The sequence below is a fragment of the Diaporthe amygdali genome (assembly GCF_026229845.1).
Source record: "Diaporthe amygdali strain CAA958 chromosome Unknown NODE_33_length_508711_cov_65_296071, whole genome shotgun sequence".
NCBI lineage: Eukaryota > Fungi > Ascomycota > Sordariomycetes > Diaporthales > Diaporthaceae > Diaporthe > Diaporthe amygdali.
The window spans coordinates 28,010-49,255 of NW_026517053.1; the positions used below are offsets into that span (position 1 = coordinate 28,010).

At 49.3% G+C, this 21,246-nt stretch overlaps 7 protein-coding genes across 7 annotated transcripts; 3 read left to right on the forward strand and 4 right to left on the reverse strand.

Moving 5' to 3' along the window:
* Window positions 1–1,392: 1,392 nt before the first annotated feature.
* J7T55_002216 (uncharacterized protein) lies at window positions 1,393–5,757 on the forward strand (the record flags this gene model as incomplete). Its single annotated transcript, XM_053132743.1, has 16 exons — window positions 1,393–1,446; window positions 1,772–2,010; window positions 2,073–2,163; window positions 2,231–2,555; window positions 2,613–2,814; window positions 2,923–3,131; window positions 3,194–3,421; window positions 3,494–3,591; window positions 3,672–3,713; window positions 3,908–4,246; window positions 4,441–4,618; window positions 4,778–4,946; window positions 5,004–5,031; window positions 5,208–5,331; window positions 5,385–5,525; window positions 5,594–5,757. The coding sequence occupies 16 exons, from the start codon at window positions 1,393–1,395 to the stop codon at window positions 5,755–5,757; spliced, it is 2,631 nt and encodes an 876-aa protein (XP_052989187.1).
* Window positions 5,758–6,521: 764 nt separating this feature from the next.
* On the reverse strand, window positions 6,522–7,467 carry J7T55_002217 (uncharacterized protein; the record flags this gene model as incomplete). The annotated part of the gene is made up of 3 exons (XM_053132744.1): window positions 6,522–6,761; window positions 6,967–7,232; window positions 7,314–7,467. The coding sequence occupies 3 exons, from the start codon at window positions 7,465–7,467 to the stop codon at window positions 6,522–6,524; spliced, it is 660 nt and encodes a 219-aa protein (XP_052989188.1).
* Window positions 7,468–8,948: 1,481 nt separating this feature from the next.
* Window positions 8,949–10,160, reverse strand: J7T55_002218 (uncharacterized protein; the record flags this gene model as incomplete). Its single annotated transcript, XM_053132745.1, has 4 exons — window positions 8,949–9,011; window positions 9,151–9,211; window positions 9,859–9,974; window positions 10,068–10,160. 4 exons carry the CDS (start codon window positions 10,158–10,160, stop codon window positions 8,949–8,951), a joined length of 333 nt encoding a protein of 110 aa, XP_052989189.1.
* Window positions 10,161–10,226: 66 nt separating this feature from the next.
* J7T55_002219 (uncharacterized protein) lies at window positions 10,227–10,575 on the reverse strand (the record flags this gene model as incomplete). Its single annotated transcript, XM_053132746.1, has 2 exons — window positions 10,227–10,415; window positions 10,477–10,575. The coding sequence occupies 2 exons, from the start codon at window positions 10,573–10,575 to the stop codon at window positions 10,227–10,229; spliced, it is 288 nt and encodes a 95-aa protein (XP_052989190.1).
* Window positions 10,576–11,383: 808 nt separating this feature from the next.
* On the forward strand, window positions 11,384–13,211 carry J7T55_002220 (uncharacterized protein; the record flags this gene model as incomplete). Its single annotated transcript, XM_053132747.1, has 3 exons — window positions 11,384–11,709; window positions 11,754–11,903; window positions 12,143–13,211. The coding sequence occupies 3 exons, from the start codon at window positions 11,384–11,386 to the stop codon at window positions 13,209–13,211; spliced, it is 1,545 nt and encodes a 514-aa protein (XP_052989191.1).
* A 152-nt stretch (window positions 13,212–13,363) lies between these two features.
* J7T55_002221 (uncharacterized protein) lies at window positions 13,364–15,134 on the reverse strand (the record flags this gene model as incomplete). The annotated part of the gene is made up of 4 exons (XM_053132748.1): window positions 13,364–13,748; window positions 13,811–13,941; window positions 14,015–14,522; window positions 14,584–15,134. The coding sequence occupies 4 exons, from the start codon at window positions 15,132–15,134 to the stop codon at window positions 13,364–13,366; spliced, it is 1,575 nt and encodes a 524-aa protein (XP_052989192.1).
* A 4,765-nt stretch (window positions 15,135–19,899) lies between these two features.
* Window positions 19,900–21,195, forward strand: J7T55_002222 (uncharacterized protein; the record flags this gene model as incomplete). Its single annotated transcript, XM_053132750.1, has 4 exons — window positions 19,900–20,056; window positions 20,128–20,246; window positions 20,308–20,764; window positions 20,825–21,195. 4 exons carry the CDS (start codon window positions 19,900–19,902, stop codon window positions 21,193–21,195), a joined length of 1,104 nt encoding a protein of 367 aa, XP_052989193.1.
* Between the last annotated feature and the right edge of the window lie 51 nt (window positions 21,196–21,246).

The window sequence follows — 21,246 nt, forward strand, 5'->3', positions numbered from 1 at the left end:
TAGCCGCCATTCAAACCGGGGAATAAAAGGCAGCCAGAAACCAAAACTCTCTGTGTATACCAACAGTACTAAAGGTAGGGGGCTCGTTGGAGGCCGGCCGAGAATGATTAGAGTTTAGATGGAGGTAGAAGGTTTGTACCTGTTACTCAGCGGCCGAGGGCAAGGGCTAAAGTGCACCCGCATCTGACTGTAGCGTAATTGATTCAAAGGAACGCATCCAAGCGAGGAGGATTCGAGAAGGAGTCGCCTATGGCTTGATTGTGGGTCCTGCTACCCGCACGTTGGAACCCGATACCAAGGCTACCACTTAGACTTGATCTTGACGGTGGAGAGTAATTGCATGACAGTCAATGGTAACTGGAGGGGGGAAGCGACCTCTATCAGGTGGCTTTCGAAAAGGTTGCACACATATGCAAAGAAACAGTAGTCGGGTGCGGCCGAGTGCCTGTGTCACGTCGGGTCGTGCTTGGATGCACACATTACACATTGACACATGATCTCTGTGGGGGCCGAGAGACTGGAGCCTAAGGGTATGTGACCCGCGACCCGCAAATGTATAGAAGGCCGGCCAACGCCAAGCGTGGCCGGCTTCAAAAGTACCCAGCGGGTCTGTTCACCCTTTCGCTTGGCATAATCACCAATATCGGGCCGTCGCCGGTGTTGCATGCGGGAACGTAGCATTCATACTCAACAGGATTGTAGAAAATTTCTCCTCATGCGACAGTTGCAGTTAGAGCCGCCGTCTACCAGGCTGTGCACTGATCTGGCCAGCGCACCTTGGTACTGTGATCTGAGTAAGCCATGCATTTCAAACTAGGCATATGTATCGATAGTTCAGCTCGGTTAGCACATAAGCAAAAAAGTGGCTTCACTCGCATGTAGACACTTACTCATACTAGGCGACAAACTCTACCCTGGCATATGAATATATGTATATTTATGCATGGGCCTACAGTAATCGACAGACATCTCAACAACAGGCCAATCATGGTATTTCGCAGATGGGCGGTATCTCCACATGATTAATACCTGAGCATCCACGTTAGGATTGCTGGCCCTGTGGCCTCTCTCCAGTCAGTGTTGAGAGAGGGATGTCTTAGCACGTGTAAGTAAGTCATTGTGCCATGCCGTTTCCGCTGCTCGAAAAATGGGCACGAGTCAGGAAGGTGTGCATGTTCCTGCATATAATACGACTGTCTACCATCTGATTCGCTCATCGCGTGAGGGAATCTATTCGCCGATGAGCAAGTGGGCCAGGTTCAGGGTCTCGCCACATGGTGCATGCAATTAGTGAAATGAGCACAGTTCCCGGATACATAGCCTCATGATGCTAGATTGGGACACGTCCTCGTGCATGCGCTCCTCGCCAGGACGAATAGAACAGTCAAGCGTATGCTGACGTGGAGACCAACACTTCGATCTATCGAAGACCGGGACATTCTGCAAGTGAGCTCGTGATGCAATATATTTTGATTGTGGCCTCGACGATTCGGAGATGGTCTTGGCGGGTAACATTCGCAGTTACGCGGCCATGGATCAGGCAAACTGGTCCCTTGGGATTGCAATGCTGGCCACAATCTTGGCCCGTCCACAAGTGATGGACGGCTCAAGTTCTAAGTTGGGGTCCATCTTCAGGGAAAGTGTTAGATTCCTTCCAGTCAGTGCACCCACTCAAACAAAGTGATATATAACCATAGTCCTTCGTGAGATTGTCATCATGGACCCCAACCCGAAACCTACCAGCTTCTCTTGTTGATCACCACGGCTAAAGGCCGTTTTCATCGTTCTAATGTTTCACTCTTTGGCGCGCTTGGGCCCTGGGCTTGCTTTTCTGTTGTCAATTTTCGCTTTCCAACTTGTCATTGCCCTTCCCACCGAATTCGGGGACTATGACCTGTTCAACGATACCGCTTCAAATTCGTTTGATAGGCGTGCGCCGAACTTTTACGCACGAATTCTGCCGTTGGGTGCTTCTATAGTGCAGGGCCGGGGTTCTTCCACTGGCAATGGGTAAACCAGATGGCTTCTTCTTGCAGTATATTCTTTTGTTGCATTTTGCTGATAATCGAAAGGTTCCGCAAATTCCTCAGGGATCAACTGAGAAAAGATGGCTGGAGGGTTAATATGGTCGGGTCTAAAAGTGAAGGGAGTATGGCTGACAATGTGCGTCAATTTACTCATCCTGAGCCAGTTCACCATGTTGAACATAGAGTCTGACCGATGAGCGCAGAGTGTCGAAGCTATACCTGGCTACACAGTTTCACAGATACAAGATATCTCACATCTCTCTACACCTTTCAAACCTAACATAATTCTCGTCAATGCGGGAGTCAACGACTGTGAGAACGGAATTGACATTCCTAACATTGGAGCTCGCTTGGCAAGTCTCCTCGATGACCTCTTTAAAGATGTCCCCGGCACAACGGTCATTGTATCTACCTTGATCCCAGGCACCGATCCCGATGTTGAGAGATTCCGGGCAGAGGCGAATCGACAGTATCGCTCCCTGGTCAGTGATCGTCGAGCGCGGGGACAGAAAGTAGTCCTAGCTGAAAGTATGTCCACACAAAACTTTTCACCATCAGCCTGGCTATAATTGACCTGTGATACAGTGGATGGTGTTGTTGGATATTTTGATACCCGAGTGGGCAGCGGTGACTACTTTGATGAAACTCATCCTAACGACAAAGGCTACACAAAGATGGCAGCTATCTGGCGACAGGCTATCAACACTGCTGAGTCAGAGGGTAAGCTCACTGCCCCGGCTGATGCTCCTGGTGTTGTCGACAGTGGGGACAACACATGCGAGAAACAGTATGGGAATTCAGAAGCTACTCGGAGAAATACGCAATCTGGAAGTGGTTGGGATGACGGTATATATATCCATTCCAGTTCTGCTCAGGGAACCAGGCATACCATCAGTTCTACCGAAGAGACTTCATTCTGGTTGGCAACAATTGCTACCAGGAATGGGCTTGATGATATCATCCAAATCGGAGGCAATGTCGCTGGGGGCCGATCCTATTCAGTGTACAGGAACAGGGGTGCGGCGACGTGGGATGCTACACCGACCACATTCACGATCCCAGATGCCTGTATCGCACGCGGCGTGCGATGGGCAGATATGAATGGTATGTTCTCAGGTGTCTTTGGCATGTTTCAAGCCCAGATGAGCTAAACACCGTCTATCCAGGCGACGGACTTGACGACTTTGTTTGTATTGCCCCGGGCGGTGAGCTCTCCGTCGCTATCAACCGTGGTAATTTTGTCTTTGAGTATACTGGGGCGGGCAAGTACAAGCCGAGCGAGGGATACCTGCAAGCTCGAATTCACCTCGCAGATATTGACGGAGATGGTCGCTTCGACTATTGCGCGGCCCGTGACAATGGCGACATTCAGTGCTGGCGTAACGGCGGAAGGTGTAAGTAATCCGATCGACGAACAGCCCTTTTCCTCCGGATGTTCGATGCTGACCAATGGCGATTTACCGCAGCCGATACTGCCGATCTTTGGCAAGATATGGGAATCGTCTTCACAGGGAAAAACATGGGAGATCTTAGTGGCATCCGGTTTGGGGACATTAATGGGGATGTGAGTCGTTTCCCGCCTTTTTACTTTTTGTTGCATACCCACCATTTAGCAGCGATTATCCCACTGACTAATTCAAATAGGGTCGAAGTGACTGGCTTTGGTTGAATGACCAAGGCGCAACAGTAAGTAGATTCCGTATACATTTTCAAATTTCATAGAGAGGGAATTTGCTATACGTGTAGTGTATTTCACTGCCTGCCTTGAATCCCTTGGTCAGGCTGCAGATTTTGAAACAGGAAACGGGCAAATACTGGGTTTGACTGTTGTTGGCATAAACCTTCATCTTCGATGTTTTGAAAACTAACGAATGCTGTAGTGGACTTGGACCAACAGCAGAGGCTGCATCAAGGGAGCTGAGGGCCAAGGCCTAACTCCAACTTGGCGTGCTGGGGAGAACCGTGCAAATGGTGCCGGTCCAACGCACATAGGTCTAGGCTTTGCAGACGCGCGGAGTGGAATTCACTTCGCAAAAGCGTTCGGCAACCCCCAAGCGTATAACCTTTTGCCAGGAAGAGACTATGTCTGGATCGAACACACTTCCAGCTCAGGACTACGCAGCACGTCATCTCCCACCGACGAAACGACTGGATTCTCAACAACTTCCACCCAAGGAGATGATCTAATACCCTCTGTCAACTTGACCACCAGAAGTCCCGTCGATTCCCGAGCCGCTGTGCACACTTATAAAATTAACGTCTGGAGGAACGAGGGAATTGGAGGGTCGAAGCTCAAGAGTATTTCACCTCATCTATTCCGTCCAACTTCTGTGTCTTTTGTTGCTAATGTACACGCTCTGCAGGTGATGGAGACAGATATTGCAACATGAGAGGTCGCGCCAATGGACGACAGGACTACGTCTGGATCTTCTCCAATGGTAAGATGCAGATATTCGAGGGCCTTGACTCTTTTCCGGAAAATCCCCCTTATTGGGGGAATAATTATGTAATGTTCGATCTTACCGGCAGCCGAGCAATGGACCGACGGGACCTCCATCTTGCTGACTGGAATGGCGATGGAGCTTGCGATAGTAAGTCCTAATATGAGCCTTCTTTTCCTATCTCTGTACTTACTAAGTGCCATTCGTGGACTACTTTTGCTTTCACACGGCACAGGAACCGCTGGCTGCTGAGATCTCACCGAAAGCCATCACAAGGCCAGTGTGACTATATCGCTGACAAAACTCCAGTCATCTACACAAATCCGGATGGAGGAGCGGTCGAGGTCTGGTTGAATCGCATCAAGACCACAGGTAACTTCAACTGGGAATATGTTGGTAACCCGGCTCCGAAGCTCTCCTGTGACCAGACGCGAGGTGTGGGCATCAACGATCTCGCTGTCAGATTTGCGGACCTAAGGTGAGCCTATTGTGATTTACTCCTGCAAGTTCAACGAAGTGCTGATGGTTCTCTCAGTGGCAATGGACGGCCTGACTATCTCTGTGTAAGCAGCTCGCGGATACAGTTTTATGTCTCCAGGGAGAAGCATTTGCCATATGCGTAAATTGAAGCCCTATGTCAGGCTGCAGTTCACGAGACAGGCACCGCTGGCTTACTTCGGCCAATTTTCGCATAAAAATTCGTCCTTGATGTTTTGATAGCTAACTGTAATTGCTGCAGATGGAGAAAGACGGCCGTACAAAAGGGTACCTCCATAATAGTGATGGCTCGTTTACTTGGATTCCACAATTCAAGAAGACTGACAATTTCGACCGCGCAAACTATCGATGGGCAGATGTCAATGGTAAGATACAGACTTCTGATTGCAATTTGAAAGCGTCTAATATTCCTTCCTAGGAGATGGCCGGGCCGACTTGATCTGGACAGACAAGTTCAAAGGCGACGCGACCGTGTGGACGAACCAGGGAATGATCCAGTCCGGAGACAGCTCGTTCACATGGGTCAACAAGGGTCCATTATACAATGCTCCTGCACAAGGTAAGACAAATACTTTCGAATTCTGCCTCGGTAATCAATAATAGCCGCCAACACTGACACAACCATAGGACATTGTCTGCATTTCCCTGACCTGGACGGCAACAGGAGGGCTGACATGCATTTTGTTGATGCCGTAGAAAATTCGGCACAAACCTGGTTCAACACTTGTCCGAACGGTTCCAGCGACGATGCAGACACGCTAACAAGTCCCGTTCTGCCATCGCCGCCGTGAAGATTACATTTGTATCCGCTACGGACCAAATCTTCCGTCTCATCTAAGTAGCCTTGTCACAATTGAACGTCAGTGTCTCTCAATTCTTGAGTTTGAGGCGTGCTTGGCGCGCGAGTGGTTCCAGTCTTACGCTCGTAAGGGTTGTGAAATGTTGTTCTCACGAATCATCACTATCTAGCCGGCGCGGGGCATGTATGGTTAATACTGCAAAGACATGAAGTCCTTTATTGCATTGCTACGAGTAGTCAGCACACAGATGGGCGACCCACGAGAGTACTTCGGACTGCTGAAATCAGTGTGCGAGGATCCGGAAGATTCACTTAGCAGCTCTCAGATGACCGCCCGGGGGTGGGGGCAGGAGTTCGGCAAAAGTCGGTACGAAAAATGTATTCCAAAGTCAGCCTAAACCAAGTGTACCCCAGACTGATATGCGATGTAAATGGGATTCCTTGCAACGGGCAACAGGCCTCAACTTACCTAGGGCAGAACACTTCCTACCACTTACTTATTCAAGGCACGAGTGCATTAACAGGAGATTTATCAAACGAAGCAGCAATGGTCACAATATGCAAAAAGTAGTATCATTGGCGCAAAGGCAAGTTGATCAATTTCTGTCAATGCTAGCTAAGGAGCGTGTCGTTAAATAATGAGCGTTTCGTCGTAAAAAGTCGTAAAAGTTTCGACTAAAAAGCAAATCCATCAGAGCATTCGATTGGGAGCTTGGGCGCATATTTTGCGAAAACAAATCGTTCTTTGCCTTCAACTCAAAGTCCCAGTCCCAGTCCCAGTCGAGAGACTCCCAGCGAACCATAGACACCGGCCGCGATGTTATTCAGGCCAGTGACTGCGTTGCGAAGTCCCGTAACCGAAGCCGCGATACTGAACGTGGCCGCAGCAGAAGCAAAAGCTTGCACCGGGGTGACGAAGGGCTTAATGGCTGCTACCAGTGCTCCAACCTCGGCCTGCACTAGGCTGTTGGCAGTTGCATCAAGGTCCGCATGCACCTGTGGTACTCAGAGTTAGCTGATAGTTTCTGAATTTCTGATTTCATCGAACAACAAAGACGGAGTCGGCCTTAATAGCCTTTTAATAGCCAATATACGAGTATTGTAGGAAGAAAGATTTTGAAGTAGCAAGAATGATCAATAAGGACCGAGACACAGCTAATCGCTGCCTCGGAAAATACTCCCCACGCAGGAAAGTGCTTACCACGCTGACTGTGGCATTGATCCCCTGAACAATGCCTACAACAGTCTGAACGTCCTTCACCAGAAGGTCTATCTCGCTTTGAATAAGGATCGCCGCTCTAGTATTGATATCTCCTGCTGCGGTTGTGGTAGCGCCAACGATTGTGCCAGAAGCTTGGGTGAGGGCCGCAGTAATATTCGCTGCACTGTTCTCAATCGCAGCAATGGCGGCTTGAGCAAGTGCGGTATAGACGCTGCCCTCGTTTTTGATCACGGCGACACTAGAGCCTAGGCCACACAAGAGTTAAAAGCAGGTCCACATTTTATATGAACAATGGGCTGTCATGAGGAGAGAGAGCAATGGCTTACCAATGGTAGACAAATAAGCCGGAATAGTAGCCTGCACAGTCCCGATCGAAGCATCGACGGTCCCAACAACGGTTGGTTGACGGCGCTGGATGAAGGCTGCTGCCGAAGTGCTGCTGAGGGCACAAATTGCTGTTGCTGCGAGGGAGAACTTCATATTGAAATGAGAATGAAGGTTGTTGTCTTGACCTGGGTTTTTTGTAGTGATGTCTTTGTTTTGCCTGACTGAGGAAGCTGATGAAGAGCAACTTTTGAATATATTTTTTGCGCGGACAAACTCAGGCTCTTTATACTTTCCTGCTCAATAGCATAAATTGTCCTACTTCCACGAAAGTGGCATCATTGCCCCCATTATGCTATCGAAATTGCAGCTCAGTGGGGGTCTAGAGCAATCGTTGCCTCATTTTTCGGATCTCGACGCTCCCTTGGCCTAGTGAAGCTCGAGCCCGAGACACCCTCGGATCATGAAGCCTACAAGAGGCCGACAGTAGCATGGACAGATGTCAAGGGAACCAAATGTAGCTGCCTTTGTTGGTCATGCTGAACCCAAAACCATCAATGATCGTCACGATGGCGTAGGAAGTAGCTACACACGACCCAATCACGAATTCGTCCGAAAACACCGAGAGGTAACAAGTAGGTCAGTCCAGACTGCCAGACAAAGAAAGTCATTTAAACTTCATCGGCCACTTATTCATAGCGTATTCTGTCAAGGATGCGTGCACACTTTGTAGCTAGAGATCCAGCCAACGGTAGAATTGACAATTTAGCAGTCCGGTTGCTTCGGATCCCTCCAGTTGGATCCCAGCCGTCTTTGGCTCTCGTGTCTTACAGCATCCATCGGAGGCTGGGCCCGACGATCCTACTTAGCGCGATGTATCGTGAGAGACTCGGATAATGGCCAGACTATAACACCATCGCGGAGATGAACGAATTAATACTGTTCAGATGTTTTCACATGAAAGATGCTTCCAGATGCAGTCCACTACGATGTCTTGGGAAATGCATTGGAAGATTCACTGGGTAGTCGCCCGCTACTGTAGACCGGTTGATCTATTGAAGCCTCCATCTCTACCTGAGTGTAGATAGTGCACATGCTCAATTGCTGTCCTTTGACTTTTAATGGCCCAGGTCTCAAGTCGACCTCAACCAACTTGAGCGTGAAGGTGATTATACCTCGGGAAAAAATTGAATGCCTTCCCGTCCAAATCCATACTAACTATAGCTTCCGAAGAAGACAATGAAAATTTAGCTCAATTCTCTCATCTACGGGTCGTGCAGCAATAGCATAGCAGGTGCGCCCTCTGGGAAAACGTTGCTGTAGCATCCCATATCCCTTCTGGCATGAGTGGCTCTTCATGCGTGGCTTTTCATACAAGCGAGCTCTCATTTTTTTTTTTTTTTTTTTTGAGATTTGAGGTCAACCTAAATTAAGCCCGTAGTCCTACAAATACGGCGTTGGAAGCTTGTTCTTCGCGACGACAATACCGTTGGCTACGATGCCACCGATGAGCAACATACAAAGTTGACCATTTGGGCTCCAGCGGCGGAAAGCAGCACTCCCGTCTTCCCGGATACTAGTATTGCCGCTTGATCGATCGCAAGGAGATTACTAGGGACGGCCCTTACCTGCCAGCATCACAGACCCCGGGCCGCCAGGACGGAACATTTGAAGCTGTCGCCGTAGCGTGACTGGGCGTCCTTTCAAGCAGTGTCAGAGCCCGTGCATATTGCCAATCCGAAGCTCTCCTAGCTGGGGCAAACAAAGGACCTCACAAATATGGTTCGTCAACGTCTATACTAATGTCGGGAATGAGGAGAACCGTGGAAATTAGCTCACCAGGATCTCGGGACCATTTTCGATTCTTCGCGACTTGTCATACATCTCAATGCCTTTTCTCCTTGTGGGGTGTCTTGAAGTGAGTTGCGTCAGAGACTGCATGCGTCGAGGCTCTGACAACCACACTTGAAGATCTCATCCCCGTAGTCTCTTCTCTCATCAATACCCTCGTTTGCTTATCTGAGTCACTCGTACGGCCAACCTAAAGAATCAACATCCAAGTTCACCAACCTTATACATCCTCCATTGTTTTGCCTTCTTCATCGATCATGAGCGCCTGTAACGTGAATGAGAGCATATATCGAAGTCTACACAACCAAAAAAGTGATCAAAACAGCAAACACCGAAGAGCAAACTATGATGAAATGATCCACATGTGGCTCCCTTCCAGATGCCGTGCTATTAGGATCTACGCCGTCGCCAGCCCGCCCTAGGTACCATTTCCCAACGTCAGTCAACCTGCCTCCTGCGGTAAGTAATGTCGCATCAGTGCCAACGTTTGACGCAGATGATCGGAAAGCTCCAAAGAAGGCGTAACTGTCAATGTAAGGCAATCGATCCAAGTACTCGACTGATGTTTTATAGAAGCGTTGTGCGTCTCCCACAGACTGATTATTCAGATTGTACTCGGTGACCCAAATCGAAGTATTTAGAAACCTATTTCGTCGGTACCTGGCCTTCGTGTGAGGACGTCTGAAAGCTACTCACGTTGCGACGTACTCCCCCATTTGGCTTGCCAGTCCCTCGAAAGGGTCATACAAATGCAGGGTGACAAAGTCATAGGCGCAGTGTTGACCGATGATTCTCGAACAGTTTTCGAGAAACTGCCCCAGCCAAGACAGACCGTAACTTGATCCGGTAGGTACTGGCAGACCGGCTCTAATACACATCCTCCGAAGTGGAGTTATGTTGTTTACCCAGACTTGCGCGCCGTAAGCCGGATTGACGTTGCTACCACCGTGTGCAGACAGGTCGGGCTCGTTGAAGGTCAGGATGTTGGGGATCTTCATACCGTCGTTGGCAAGACGCTTAACGGTGATGAGAAAGGAACTGTCGGTAGTTTTAAAGGGGGCGTCTCACAACATGAGGACGAACTCGAAACCATCCTGGACTGGGCGGCTGAAGTTGTCCGGTGATGATGGGGTGTAACTGTAGTACCACGATAGTTGGCCCGATTGTTCAAGCCATATGTTGTCATCCTCCAGGTCCTCGAGTCTGGCACGTAGCAGAGACCACGTTTCGTCGAAATGGCTGGTCCAGAGCGGCTAGTCAAAACAAAAAGGGAGATGGAGGCTTTCGCAATTGTCTCAAGCCTTAGGCGCATACTTCGAACTGGGTAAGAGATTGGAATGAACGAATTAGGAACGAGGCAGGAGGGAGAAAGAGAGTCGCGAAAGCAAGTGCAAGAATAGGTGGTGCACTCATGGCACTCTTGGGCAGGGGTCCAGCACCTTGAGGCACGTCACACAATACAGACTTGACATGGCAGGCGGGGTCACGAGGTCGAAGAAAATGACCTGACGAGTCTTTCCAGCAGAAGCATTTTAGATCTGCCAATGTCGTCAGGAAATGATGTGCCACTGTAGTTGCTTTAGCCTCGGTCCAGGAACGTTGGTTCAGCCACACTGAGGAACGGAGGCTCGGGAGCTGGGGAGCCTGGGACGGGCCACCAAGGGAGCTATCAGGCCTGCCGCACAGATGTAGGCTGTATGTGGCCAAGTGCTGTGCGCTTGGCTTTCATGATTAATTCACAGGTCAATTTACTATTCAGGCAGTCAGTCAGTCTAGGATCGTGATAATTTTGGTGTACAGTAGAATCTTACATTCTGGAGAAGCTCGTCGGGGCCCGTCGAGGCTCGTCGGAGCCCTCACAGTTATGGCCAACGCCTCGCAGCGGTCGCTATCATCGTCGGCACTGAGAAGAGGGGCAAACAAAGAGCGAGTGTACGCTATGCATGAACGGATGGTGAGCACCTAAGGATGACCGACCGGTAGATCCCTGAGTAGCTAGTCTGGGTAGGTTATCAAGGACTGCAGGTTACCCCACCAAAAATTGCCCGCTGTGGTTGAACACCAAATCGTTTCTTGTTTTGCCCCACCACGATGTCTCCGGACCAGACCTCACATCTCGACTCACCTCGCAGTTGGCCTTTGACAAAGGTACTCTGGATGCTATGGTCTATGAGACCGGCTGGAGCCCACCACAAGAGGTGGAAACAACACAAGTAAGTACATGAAGGCAATCCACCGCGTGCTCAAGGACGATGGAATGGTCTTTTCAATCACCTCGAGACCAACGCTCTTCATCCGGCCGTTTTTGAATTCAACTGAACGGCTCTGGCATGTGAAAATGCAAATTCTCGACAGCGACAAGGGAACCCTCGGCTACTATGGGTACGTCTTACACGAGAAGCTCGGTGTGGTCGAAACCGACGATGACTCGAACCATACCTCATCCAGCCGTGCTGGATCCCAAGAGGCGAAGTCTTTCATTCGTACCGCCTCGTCAAAGGACGTGGCTCCAGCCCAAGAACTTGATGATTCGTCAGACGAAACCCCGTATGGCTGGATCAATTCCGTGCTGAACATTTCCCACAGAACAGCATGACGGTGTTTCCGGCTGATTTTCACTGTCTGTTGCTCGACTGTCTTGAGGCGGCCAGGCTCGTCTCAACCATCGGAACGCAGGCAGGTTCAGCTCACGTCCGTTCGAGGCCTGTGATAGATGAGAGGCCAGAAAAGGTCACCCGAAGGTAGTGCTCACAATTGTTCTTTGCGTTTCAGTCCTGCCATTTCATCACGTCCAAAACTCAGAGAGCCTTCAATTAACAATTTGCTGGCTCGGGTGCAATGCAATACGGTCGCGCGACATGATTAGCCCAAGTAGGGAGAAGAACAAATCAGTGCTAACGGATCGAAGAGCCCGCGTCGCGTACCTTGATGGACACCTGGGGATGTGGGGTCCCGCCTGAGATCAACTTTGCTTGATTAGCATCGCCTTTCACACAAGCAGTCTGTGGAAGAACCTTGATGGCCACGTACCCGCCATGGATGAAATGTTAATGGGTACATATGTATCCCCCAGTCCAGACCTGGTCTGGGACGTGACGCTTCTTGACCTACCTCTCATGCAAGAGACGGAATACCCTCTCATTGTTTTCCAACGTGACATAAGACACAAAACCTATTGGGAAAAGCCTCTTGTTGCCCATCAATATTCGGAAGAACAGAAAGAAATAGGCATGTCTCAACGACAGAAGAGCCCTCTCCTTTGGATTCCAACCGAAATCCGCCTACATATATATGGATATCTGCTCGATGACGGCGGTAACCAGTGGCTTTCGATTCGCAATCGGCCGGACTCCAGATACAAACAATGGGAAGTTGAGGTTGGAAACCAAAAAACTGTTATACCAAGGCGATCCACAAAGTACCATGTGATAGAACGGACGTCCATGTTCAGCCGGCGCTGTTTTGAAACCACCTACCACCTCGCCAGTGCGGATGCCGAGTTCCACACCTCCATACTCAGCGTCTGTCGTCTCATTCACAACGAGACTTGCCATATGCTCTACGGCAAACATATGTTCGAGTTCGGGAATCACATCGAGGCTGTCGTGCCGTTTCTTCAAGACCGCTCACCGCACGCCCGGTCTCTCGTCACCGGCATCTCCGTCTACAAACGGGGACCGCTTCCTTGTCTGGACTGCACCAGCGACAGACACGAATGGTCATATTTGTGCCGTTATTTGACCCAGTCAAGGTCCGTAAAGAAGCTGCGGCTCGTGGTAGAAGGTGGCAGGCCAGGGCAGCCGTGGGAGGGCGTGCAAGAGCTGAGCGAGGCCGATATCAGGCTGCTGAGCCTCATCCAGCATGAAAGCCTTCAATGGATCACAGAATTGTCTCAGGTTAAAGGAATCGAAGAGCTCGACGTCGTTTCGGATGTGAAATATCTGCCTGTGCCCAAGTGTCCGGGCATGATTCTGTATGCGGCTATCTCTGCTTCCATAGAAAAGGGACTGACGGACTTCTTTCGCACGGAGATGGACACACTTGGGTAAAGATTTACTGTGCGGGTGTTGTCTTCGACAGAGTTGTGCCTAACAACAGAACTGATGACTTAGAAACGCTTTGCCTGAAAATGCAATAAGGTCTACCGGACACTATTATCCTGAAATTTGTACATGTGAACAGGAAGCGTGAATATGCTCGATTACGATCCCTGGGCGAGCGAGGTAAGCAGACCCTTGTTCTGGCAGCCCTCCTCAATTTCTGTCACAGTCGTCAGGTGAGCCAAAGTCAGATTTGACATATCTGCCCATTGCATCACAGTCCCTCCGGGCCCCTCATACGCAGGCCAGCCGATCGAGTTCAAGCCGTTTACCGGATCTGCGACAAATGCAACGTAGGCATCCTGCAAGGTGTGGCTGACGGCATACTCGAACGGGGTCGAATTCCCGCGGAAGTCCATGTGCGTGCCAAACAGCATGGGAAGCTCGGACTCGTGGTACGCACCCATCCAGGGCTGAGGGCTGATATTGGTGAAGTTGCCGGTATAATAGTACCGGTGAGTGATGCGATTGTTCTCAAGGCGCTCACTGCAGATCTTGGTCAGTTTTCTGTAGGGGTCGTTAATTCGCGCCCAGAAGAGGCGACCTACTAGGTTGTCAAAGTTGCCGGGCACCAGAAATAATCGTATGAGTACTCCAAAGCAGTTGCGAAATCTGGGTTGGTGGCATTGTAGGTTGTCAAAAACAGGCCTTCATTTTCATTGAAGCCGATAATTGCAGGCTTTGATTTCGTTGATCAGCCATGTTTTCAGTGAACTTCGCCTGCTCACATGACAGGATAATTAGGCACTTACCAGGTCAGACATTTCTCCGTCCGCAGCTTTCTGTGTATAATTGTTGAACACAAGGTTGTCGTCTACCACTGGAATAAAATTGATGGAGGGAGAGGCCCCCGAATCCTCGTACGTTGCGACAAAATTCTCGAGCTTTGAAGCAGGCACTTTGCGCATGCACGCAAGTTCCGCCTCGGAGCTGGTTTGATTCCCACAGCCAAGATTAGCTGCCACAAGGCTGAAGCTGGAGAAATCTGTGTTTTCTCGGTTAATTAGTATGTCAAGATGGGCTGTGCCAGAGTCCATGATCAGGCCCTTCACAATGGGCTCCTCGGCATATGCGAAGTTGTACAGGTCTACGGCGGTTGATCCGGCGGACTGTCCCCAGATGACCATACGCTCAGGATCGCCACCGAACTTGGCAATGTTCTCTTTGATCCATTCGACTGCGAATCTCTGATCCATGAGACCGAAGTTCTGCTCTGTCAGGCCGGCTGCGGTGGGGAATCCAAAGATGTTCAGGCGGTAACTGCGAATTGGTCAGAATGCTGCCTCGGATCAATGCATCTTAAGAAAGTGATACAACTCACTTGAACGAGACTACGATGTGAGACTGCGATCTCTCAATCCAGTTCACGGGGATTTGGTACGGAACATCGATTCCGCCGGTAGCAAACCCTCCGCCGTAGAACCAGATGAGGACTGGCAACCCTTCCTCGGCCTCCAGAGCTTTTGCTGGTGCCCATATGCTCATCGTTAGGCAGTCCTCGGCCATTCCAGCATTACCTATCATATACTCCGGTGCATCGGTCCGAAGAATACCTGGGTGAACTGAGATGTACTGCCAGCAGGAAGGTGGCAATGCTGTGGCGTTTACAACCGAGTTGTTGGAAGCGACCTCATAATCCTGAGGAGGTGCCCATCGTAGGTCGTCGACTGGTGGCTGTGCGTATGGAATGCCGAGAAACTCTGCAACGGTTGATGCTGCGGGAGCGATTCGGCCCTGCACCGAGAGCCCATTGTCAAGATGCACGACGGGAGTTGCCGCACGTGCAGTGTTCCTGTGTCTCGAAATCGACGAGGCGGCGGCAGTCGACGACATTAGAGCCGCCAATGCGGCGCCAAACTTCTGAGCAACCATTTTGTCCTCCTCTTGTGTCGTCTTTCTGGACCCACGATGCCGCTGCCCAGTTGGTGTTATGCTGGCCAGCTGAATTAGCTGTCCACACTGGAGGGGCCGCGCCCCTTAAATATAGCTGTGGACAACTGCAGATGATAAGAACCTTGCTTGACATCCTCTAATGGGACCCACATTGGCCTGGTCCATCCGAGCACACCTCCGCGAACAAATCAATCAGACAAATTCGTTTATTTACCGTTACATCGTGACCACGCGTGTCCCCACAACCCCAGCTTTTCGGACCGTTTCCAACTACTAACGCAGGTACGCAAACAGGCGATTATGTTCTTACAATCCACTGATATACCCCACGACATGGGTCGGCTTGACTCGTAGCCCCTGGCCCCCTTCCGACGAGCTGGGCCGCTTCCGGTTGAAAATCTCATGAGCTACTCAAGGGGCTCGTCCAAGCACCCCTAACCGAGTTGGCAGGGCTTAGGCTTTCAGGTGCCGCCACCAGAGTTCGACGAAAGTCGTATTCAACTAACACATGAGCGAGGTTTCTCGTTAGGGGCGAGCTGCAATATTGTCTCGCGTAAGTCTTCCACAAAACCATGAGAATCGTCGTTACAGTGTTGGGTTTATGCTGACAAAGCTAGAAACATTATCGCCTACTAAAGCAGTAATACCATTCGTTCACGACCTCGTCTTATTTCTTCGGAAGTAAGCTGTCTGTGATTGAGGACGAGACTCAATACCTCGAAACCCGACATGCCGAGGAGCTCAATTCTTCGATCTGCAACTATCCGCAATTACAGGTATCTTGAGCTTGCGAAGAAGAAAATGCGCAGAATGGGCGTGGACTTCAATTCCGTGTCACCAGGGCTGACCGGATCTGATTCGCTTCCCACCTGCTGTGATACTTCATGGTACAAACGAATTGCGTTATCGGGGAGCAGTTTATGATCTTTCGTTAGCTATTGCGAATTGTAGACTTAGCAGCACTCAGTGCGATTGTGTGGCAAAACATATGGTCCTAAAAGCAAGTAGGGGTCTTGTGAGTTAAGCTTCTTATGCCACTTCTCGGAGAAAATGCTTGCTGATGCTGAGTAGCATATTGTTCCAGGTGTGTTTGCTTGGTCTGATCCTGAGGCAACTTGATGGTATAGTCTGTCAGATGCTCTGTCCGGGTCATGAGACAACGGTAAACATAGCAAGTCAGCGTGCCGGAGATGGCACATCAGGCTTTATGGGTCTCCAAGCTAAGTGACACATATTTTGCTCGTATTCAATTCGAGGTGGATCTCTTGTTCCACTGGGCGTCACGACCATGGCGCATGATTTAGTCTACTTGGGTATAGTTTGATAGAGCTTCGCAGGCAATGGGCCGCTGACGCCAGGCAGACCAGGCGAGTGTTCTCCAGAAGCGACGAATTGAAAACAAACAAAAGGAGAAAGAGAAAAAAGAAAAACACATATCGGCCACCTCCAACACGTTTCAAAGCCCAAGGATCAAAAGGCTGACTCGGCCACTGTTTCAAGCATGGTTAAAGCCTCGGACCCTGTGAGTCTATAATAGTATGCACACGAGATACATGTGACTGTCAGCGTATATAGAAGCGGCAGATCTAGAGCGGAGGACAAGGGAAATGGGCTGTGCTGTTGTTTCTGGCAATTGAGCTTACTTGAATGCTATAGCTACAATCTGTGCTATTCATAAGCTCAGTCTGCCTTGATCCAGCTTTTGATGAGGGTTTGAAATTAGTTTGGAGGTAATTAATCTTGCTTGGTATACATTCTTTCTTTAAGTGCTAATGCTTATATATTTATCTGGCTTGTGGGGACAAGTAGTATGCGGTGTTGGACCCTTCGAGCAACTTGATTTCGCTTAGTAGCCATCGTCATTGGAGAATGCGAGGGATATCCCTCACACGAGGTTTAACTTTCCAATAATATGTGAAAAAAGAGTTCGTTCATTTTTTGAATCACGAAAAGGTATCTGCGCAAACCCAGCCTTATCTAAGTTATTTTTTTTGTAATATATACTGATGGACACCTATCGTTCTACGTACGGGAGGATTCAAATGTTTATATAAATGAGATGTTCTCATCCTATTTATACATTTGACGCCTGGAAGGGCGCAATAGTCGAATGTGAACTGCCTTGATTATTTCCTTCACTCTTGTCAATTAGTTACTACTTGCTTTTCTTCCTGGTTAATCTTCTCACATAACTCCAGGCCCATATGAAGACTTAAAAATACGGGATTAGAGATCCAGGTACTTACAAAGATACACCAACTTAGTTGTATCAATCATCGTCCTGCAGCCACCCCAACAATCGGCCATCAGCGTTGACAAAACACCCGACACACTTTCTACAAAGGTTTCTGTCAATCAACTAAGAGTTGTGTCAATCAATGCTGGGCCACACCAGCCGTGCTACTCGGCCTTCGACTTGGCTTGCAGCGAAATCGATGCATATTTGCTGTGCTCTTTTGTCTGACACAAAATTCTGTTCACATTCTACGGTGTTCATTTGGGCAGCGATCTTCTCACAAGCCAAAGCAAAGCTCTTCTCAGATCAGCATCAAAATACAGTTGAAAGGCCATGCTACGACGAAGCACTGTCGTCAAGAGTCATGCAGCATCACTTCGGATGAGAGAATATCGCGGTGCAAGATGAGATACAGTGTAAAAACCACAGCGATGATTAGACAATGGGCTCTGACCAAGGTCTAAAATCACGACTCCTGACTTCGACACCCACCAGAATGATGCGATTAGCTGTGTTAGCTCTTATACTTAGGGAGGTGAAACGCCCGATCATTGATCTGATAACTGGTGTTACTGTTGTTTATATCCTACACCACCGCATAGTACCATTCACCCTTCAGAACATACAATTTTCTTTGATGCAACCTGATCAGACGCAAAGCAAATGAAATAAGTTGGGCACCCTACCAAGTTCGGGACGACAACATATCTCCGACTAAAGACCCGGGATAGCCTATCTCTTCTCGGTCAACTTCACACCTCTGACAAGGCCTCTCCTCCCTCCTCAGTTCGTGGCTAGGTATCATGGTCTTGAATCATATCAAGCACTGAGTAAGACATGAGGAGAAAGTGTGAGGGTCGTGAAATGTGTGTCGTTGTACTTTGTCAGACGAAACATTGCGGCCGTCTGCTAAGCTCACCCACCGATCAAGCCGAAAATGCCGACAGGTATCGTGACAATTCATCCATTGGCTCCTAAATCCGCGTGTTGTGCAACCGATCGGAAACGAGACCCTAGGGAGTCCCCAGTTTGAGCGATTCGCTCTTGTCAAAACAACCCGAAACCATGAGACTTGAGCCCAAAGCATATTTCTGACCAATCAAGCCTTACTCTTAAAGCAACGGCGTTCCCTTGAGCAGGATCTCCCCCTGAGTCGCTGTCTTCAAGCCATGTTATAAAATATAGTCCGTATAGCCGCCAAGTCAGCGATAATCGTTACCCATGCGCCCACACAAGACAGCTTTCCTGCCTTTACTAAAGCCTTCCCCCCCAAACCACGGACTGTATTCCAATAGTTAGCTCTTGCGGGGGGGCAAAAAGGAGGGGCGGGGGGGCGGAAAGCTGATTCAAGCAAATTGACCGTCAGATCTTACGCTACCAATCATTATCACTAGAAATTCTATATAATGTATTTGCAATAATGAGAGTATGACACCAAGTTATCGGGTAACGATGCGTCCGACATGGTGATCATACAGCGTTCAGAAAGGTGTCAGGGTGTTAATGGATGGAAGTCGACCTCCAAATACTGTTAAATAGAGTGAAACGGCTAATTGGGCATATCTGTAGTCTGTGCCGAGACAGCCGGGGTCCCGGTCGACTGGGTTGGGACGAGCATAGGGGCATGTGGGTCCCATTCGTGTCTGCTCGGGAGCAAGGTGGACAAGGAATGATCAGCTCAAAACCCCGCCGAAGGTACGTATATGATCTTCAAGAGATTGTCGTGAGTGTTTCAAGGTTATTTGTTGGACTGATGATCTAGTCAACAGAAGCCAGGGGTAGGGCTGAGGTCTGCTCGGATACACAGTGATCCACAATTATATCTCCCGTAGTGGTTTTCCGATTAAGATTGAATTTGTCGAAACCTCCTGGACTCGCAGTTTGACCGTGTGAAAGCCTGAATCGAGACTTGTTCGCGGTAAAGATTCACTAGCATAGGCGGAAAGTCTGAATCGTGACGAATCACTTGCAAATTCTTGTCCACTCATCGAGATCAACGCAAAGGATTCCTAGCAAAGCTTGTTCGCCCTGACCTTTTCGACCACAAAGTTCCAATCGCACACACAGCACCTCAGATATTGTGTGCTGTTATAAGGTTACCGTTTCAGAATAAGGTTCGCCGTGCCGTGCAACCAAAGGCGGCGACGAGCGCGACCAAACTCAAGTGTTTGGAGAATGGAACGGTTACACACACTTAAGCTTCAGGCTGCATCCCCAGAATCTGCATGCAACGCAACGATACTGTTTGCATCCAACCACTTTGGTCATCTTTGGGCTGGCGACCGTACAGCTTATAAGTCATTCAGTAATTACCTAAGCCCAGTGTTTACGCGAGATTAGGTACCTCCTTTCCACCGCACTGCCTCACTGCAATAAAATAGTCATTTCTTCTCATTTAGGTATTTTTGGTTCCGCTATTATGCTAGTTTCGATGAATTCCTAACCTATCTCATCGCTTGGTCATTCGAGTTTGCACCTCTAGAATTACATGCCGTCTGGACTGCCACCATGCCCTGGCAACCTGCGATTACGATACCTACGTTTATTTGCAGTTTTTTGTCGAGTGCTGCTACGGCCGCAGTGCTTTTCATGTGGATGATTTCCAATGATCCCGCCAAGAAAAGGTCGAGCCGATATGCTCTCGTTATCAATTTGACCTTGGCTGGTGAGACAGGCCGATTCCCTCCACGAGCAGCAACATCCAAATGACTGACCTAATGCTCGCTGTGCGAACAGAATTCATCAACTCTACAAACAACACCTTCTCTGGCGGTTGGGTCCTTGCTCACAAGGCTTTGCTTCCTACTGGCCCATCATGCAGTTTCAATGGTTGGCTCGGCCAAGTGTCAGTCCAGGTAAGTATGAGTGCCGCAGATTATGTATTAACGGTACTTGTTGCTCATATTTATATCTAAGGCGGCAGATTTCTCCGTCCTCGCGATTGCCGTGTTGACCTTCATGACGCTGAATTTCAACCGCTGGGTCTCCGACACGTCGATGTTACTCACGGTCCTCATCTGCTTATCCGTGTGGGTAATCCCAGCTATTACAGGGACGACTGCTCTGGCCCTGGGGAAACTTGAACCCGTATCAGGAAATTGGTGCTGGATCTCACCAAACCCATTATGGCTGCGATATGTTCTCGGGCACGGTTGGAGAATGTTGATCTTCGTCGTTGTCATTGTCCTTTATGCAATCATATTCACTCTCGTCCGTCGACGTCTGATGGCGAGGGAAAACAGCAACCAGCACCACTACTCTATAACTTACGGTTCCCAAGTAGAGTTGACGCAGGGCGAGGAGCAACTGATGCACGCACACGATGATATTTTGAAAGGCAAGAGTCCTGTTCTGGGTGGCGGCTTAGATGATGGTAAGTACCACGAAGTCCGAGACTCATAGGCGAAACAGTTCATTAACTCGCATCTGCAAGACAAAGAAACCCCGATCAAGCGTCCCGAATTGACTCGATCGGCTTTCTCGTACGATGATAATGTAGAGAGGCAAACGAGACAGCGGAGACTTGCACTCAAGCCACGGCTGCGGATCATACAAAGCTCAAAGCTCGACCAGGAAACGTGGCATTGGTTCTTGCTCAGCGCATTTCCCTTGTCCTACATACTTGTGTGGATCCCAGGTCTAGCAAATCGCTTCGTCGAACTCAGCGGCAACAGGTCAAGTTGGCTGTCAGCATTACAGGCAATGACACAGCTTACAGGCTTGGTTAATGCCATGGTGTATGGTTTAAAAGAGCATCGTGGGCTGTGGCGGAGTCTGGGTGAGCGATATTACAACCAATATTAAGCGTGTGTCCTTGGAGTGACCATCTTTCGAAATTACATTTGGCGCGGGGCC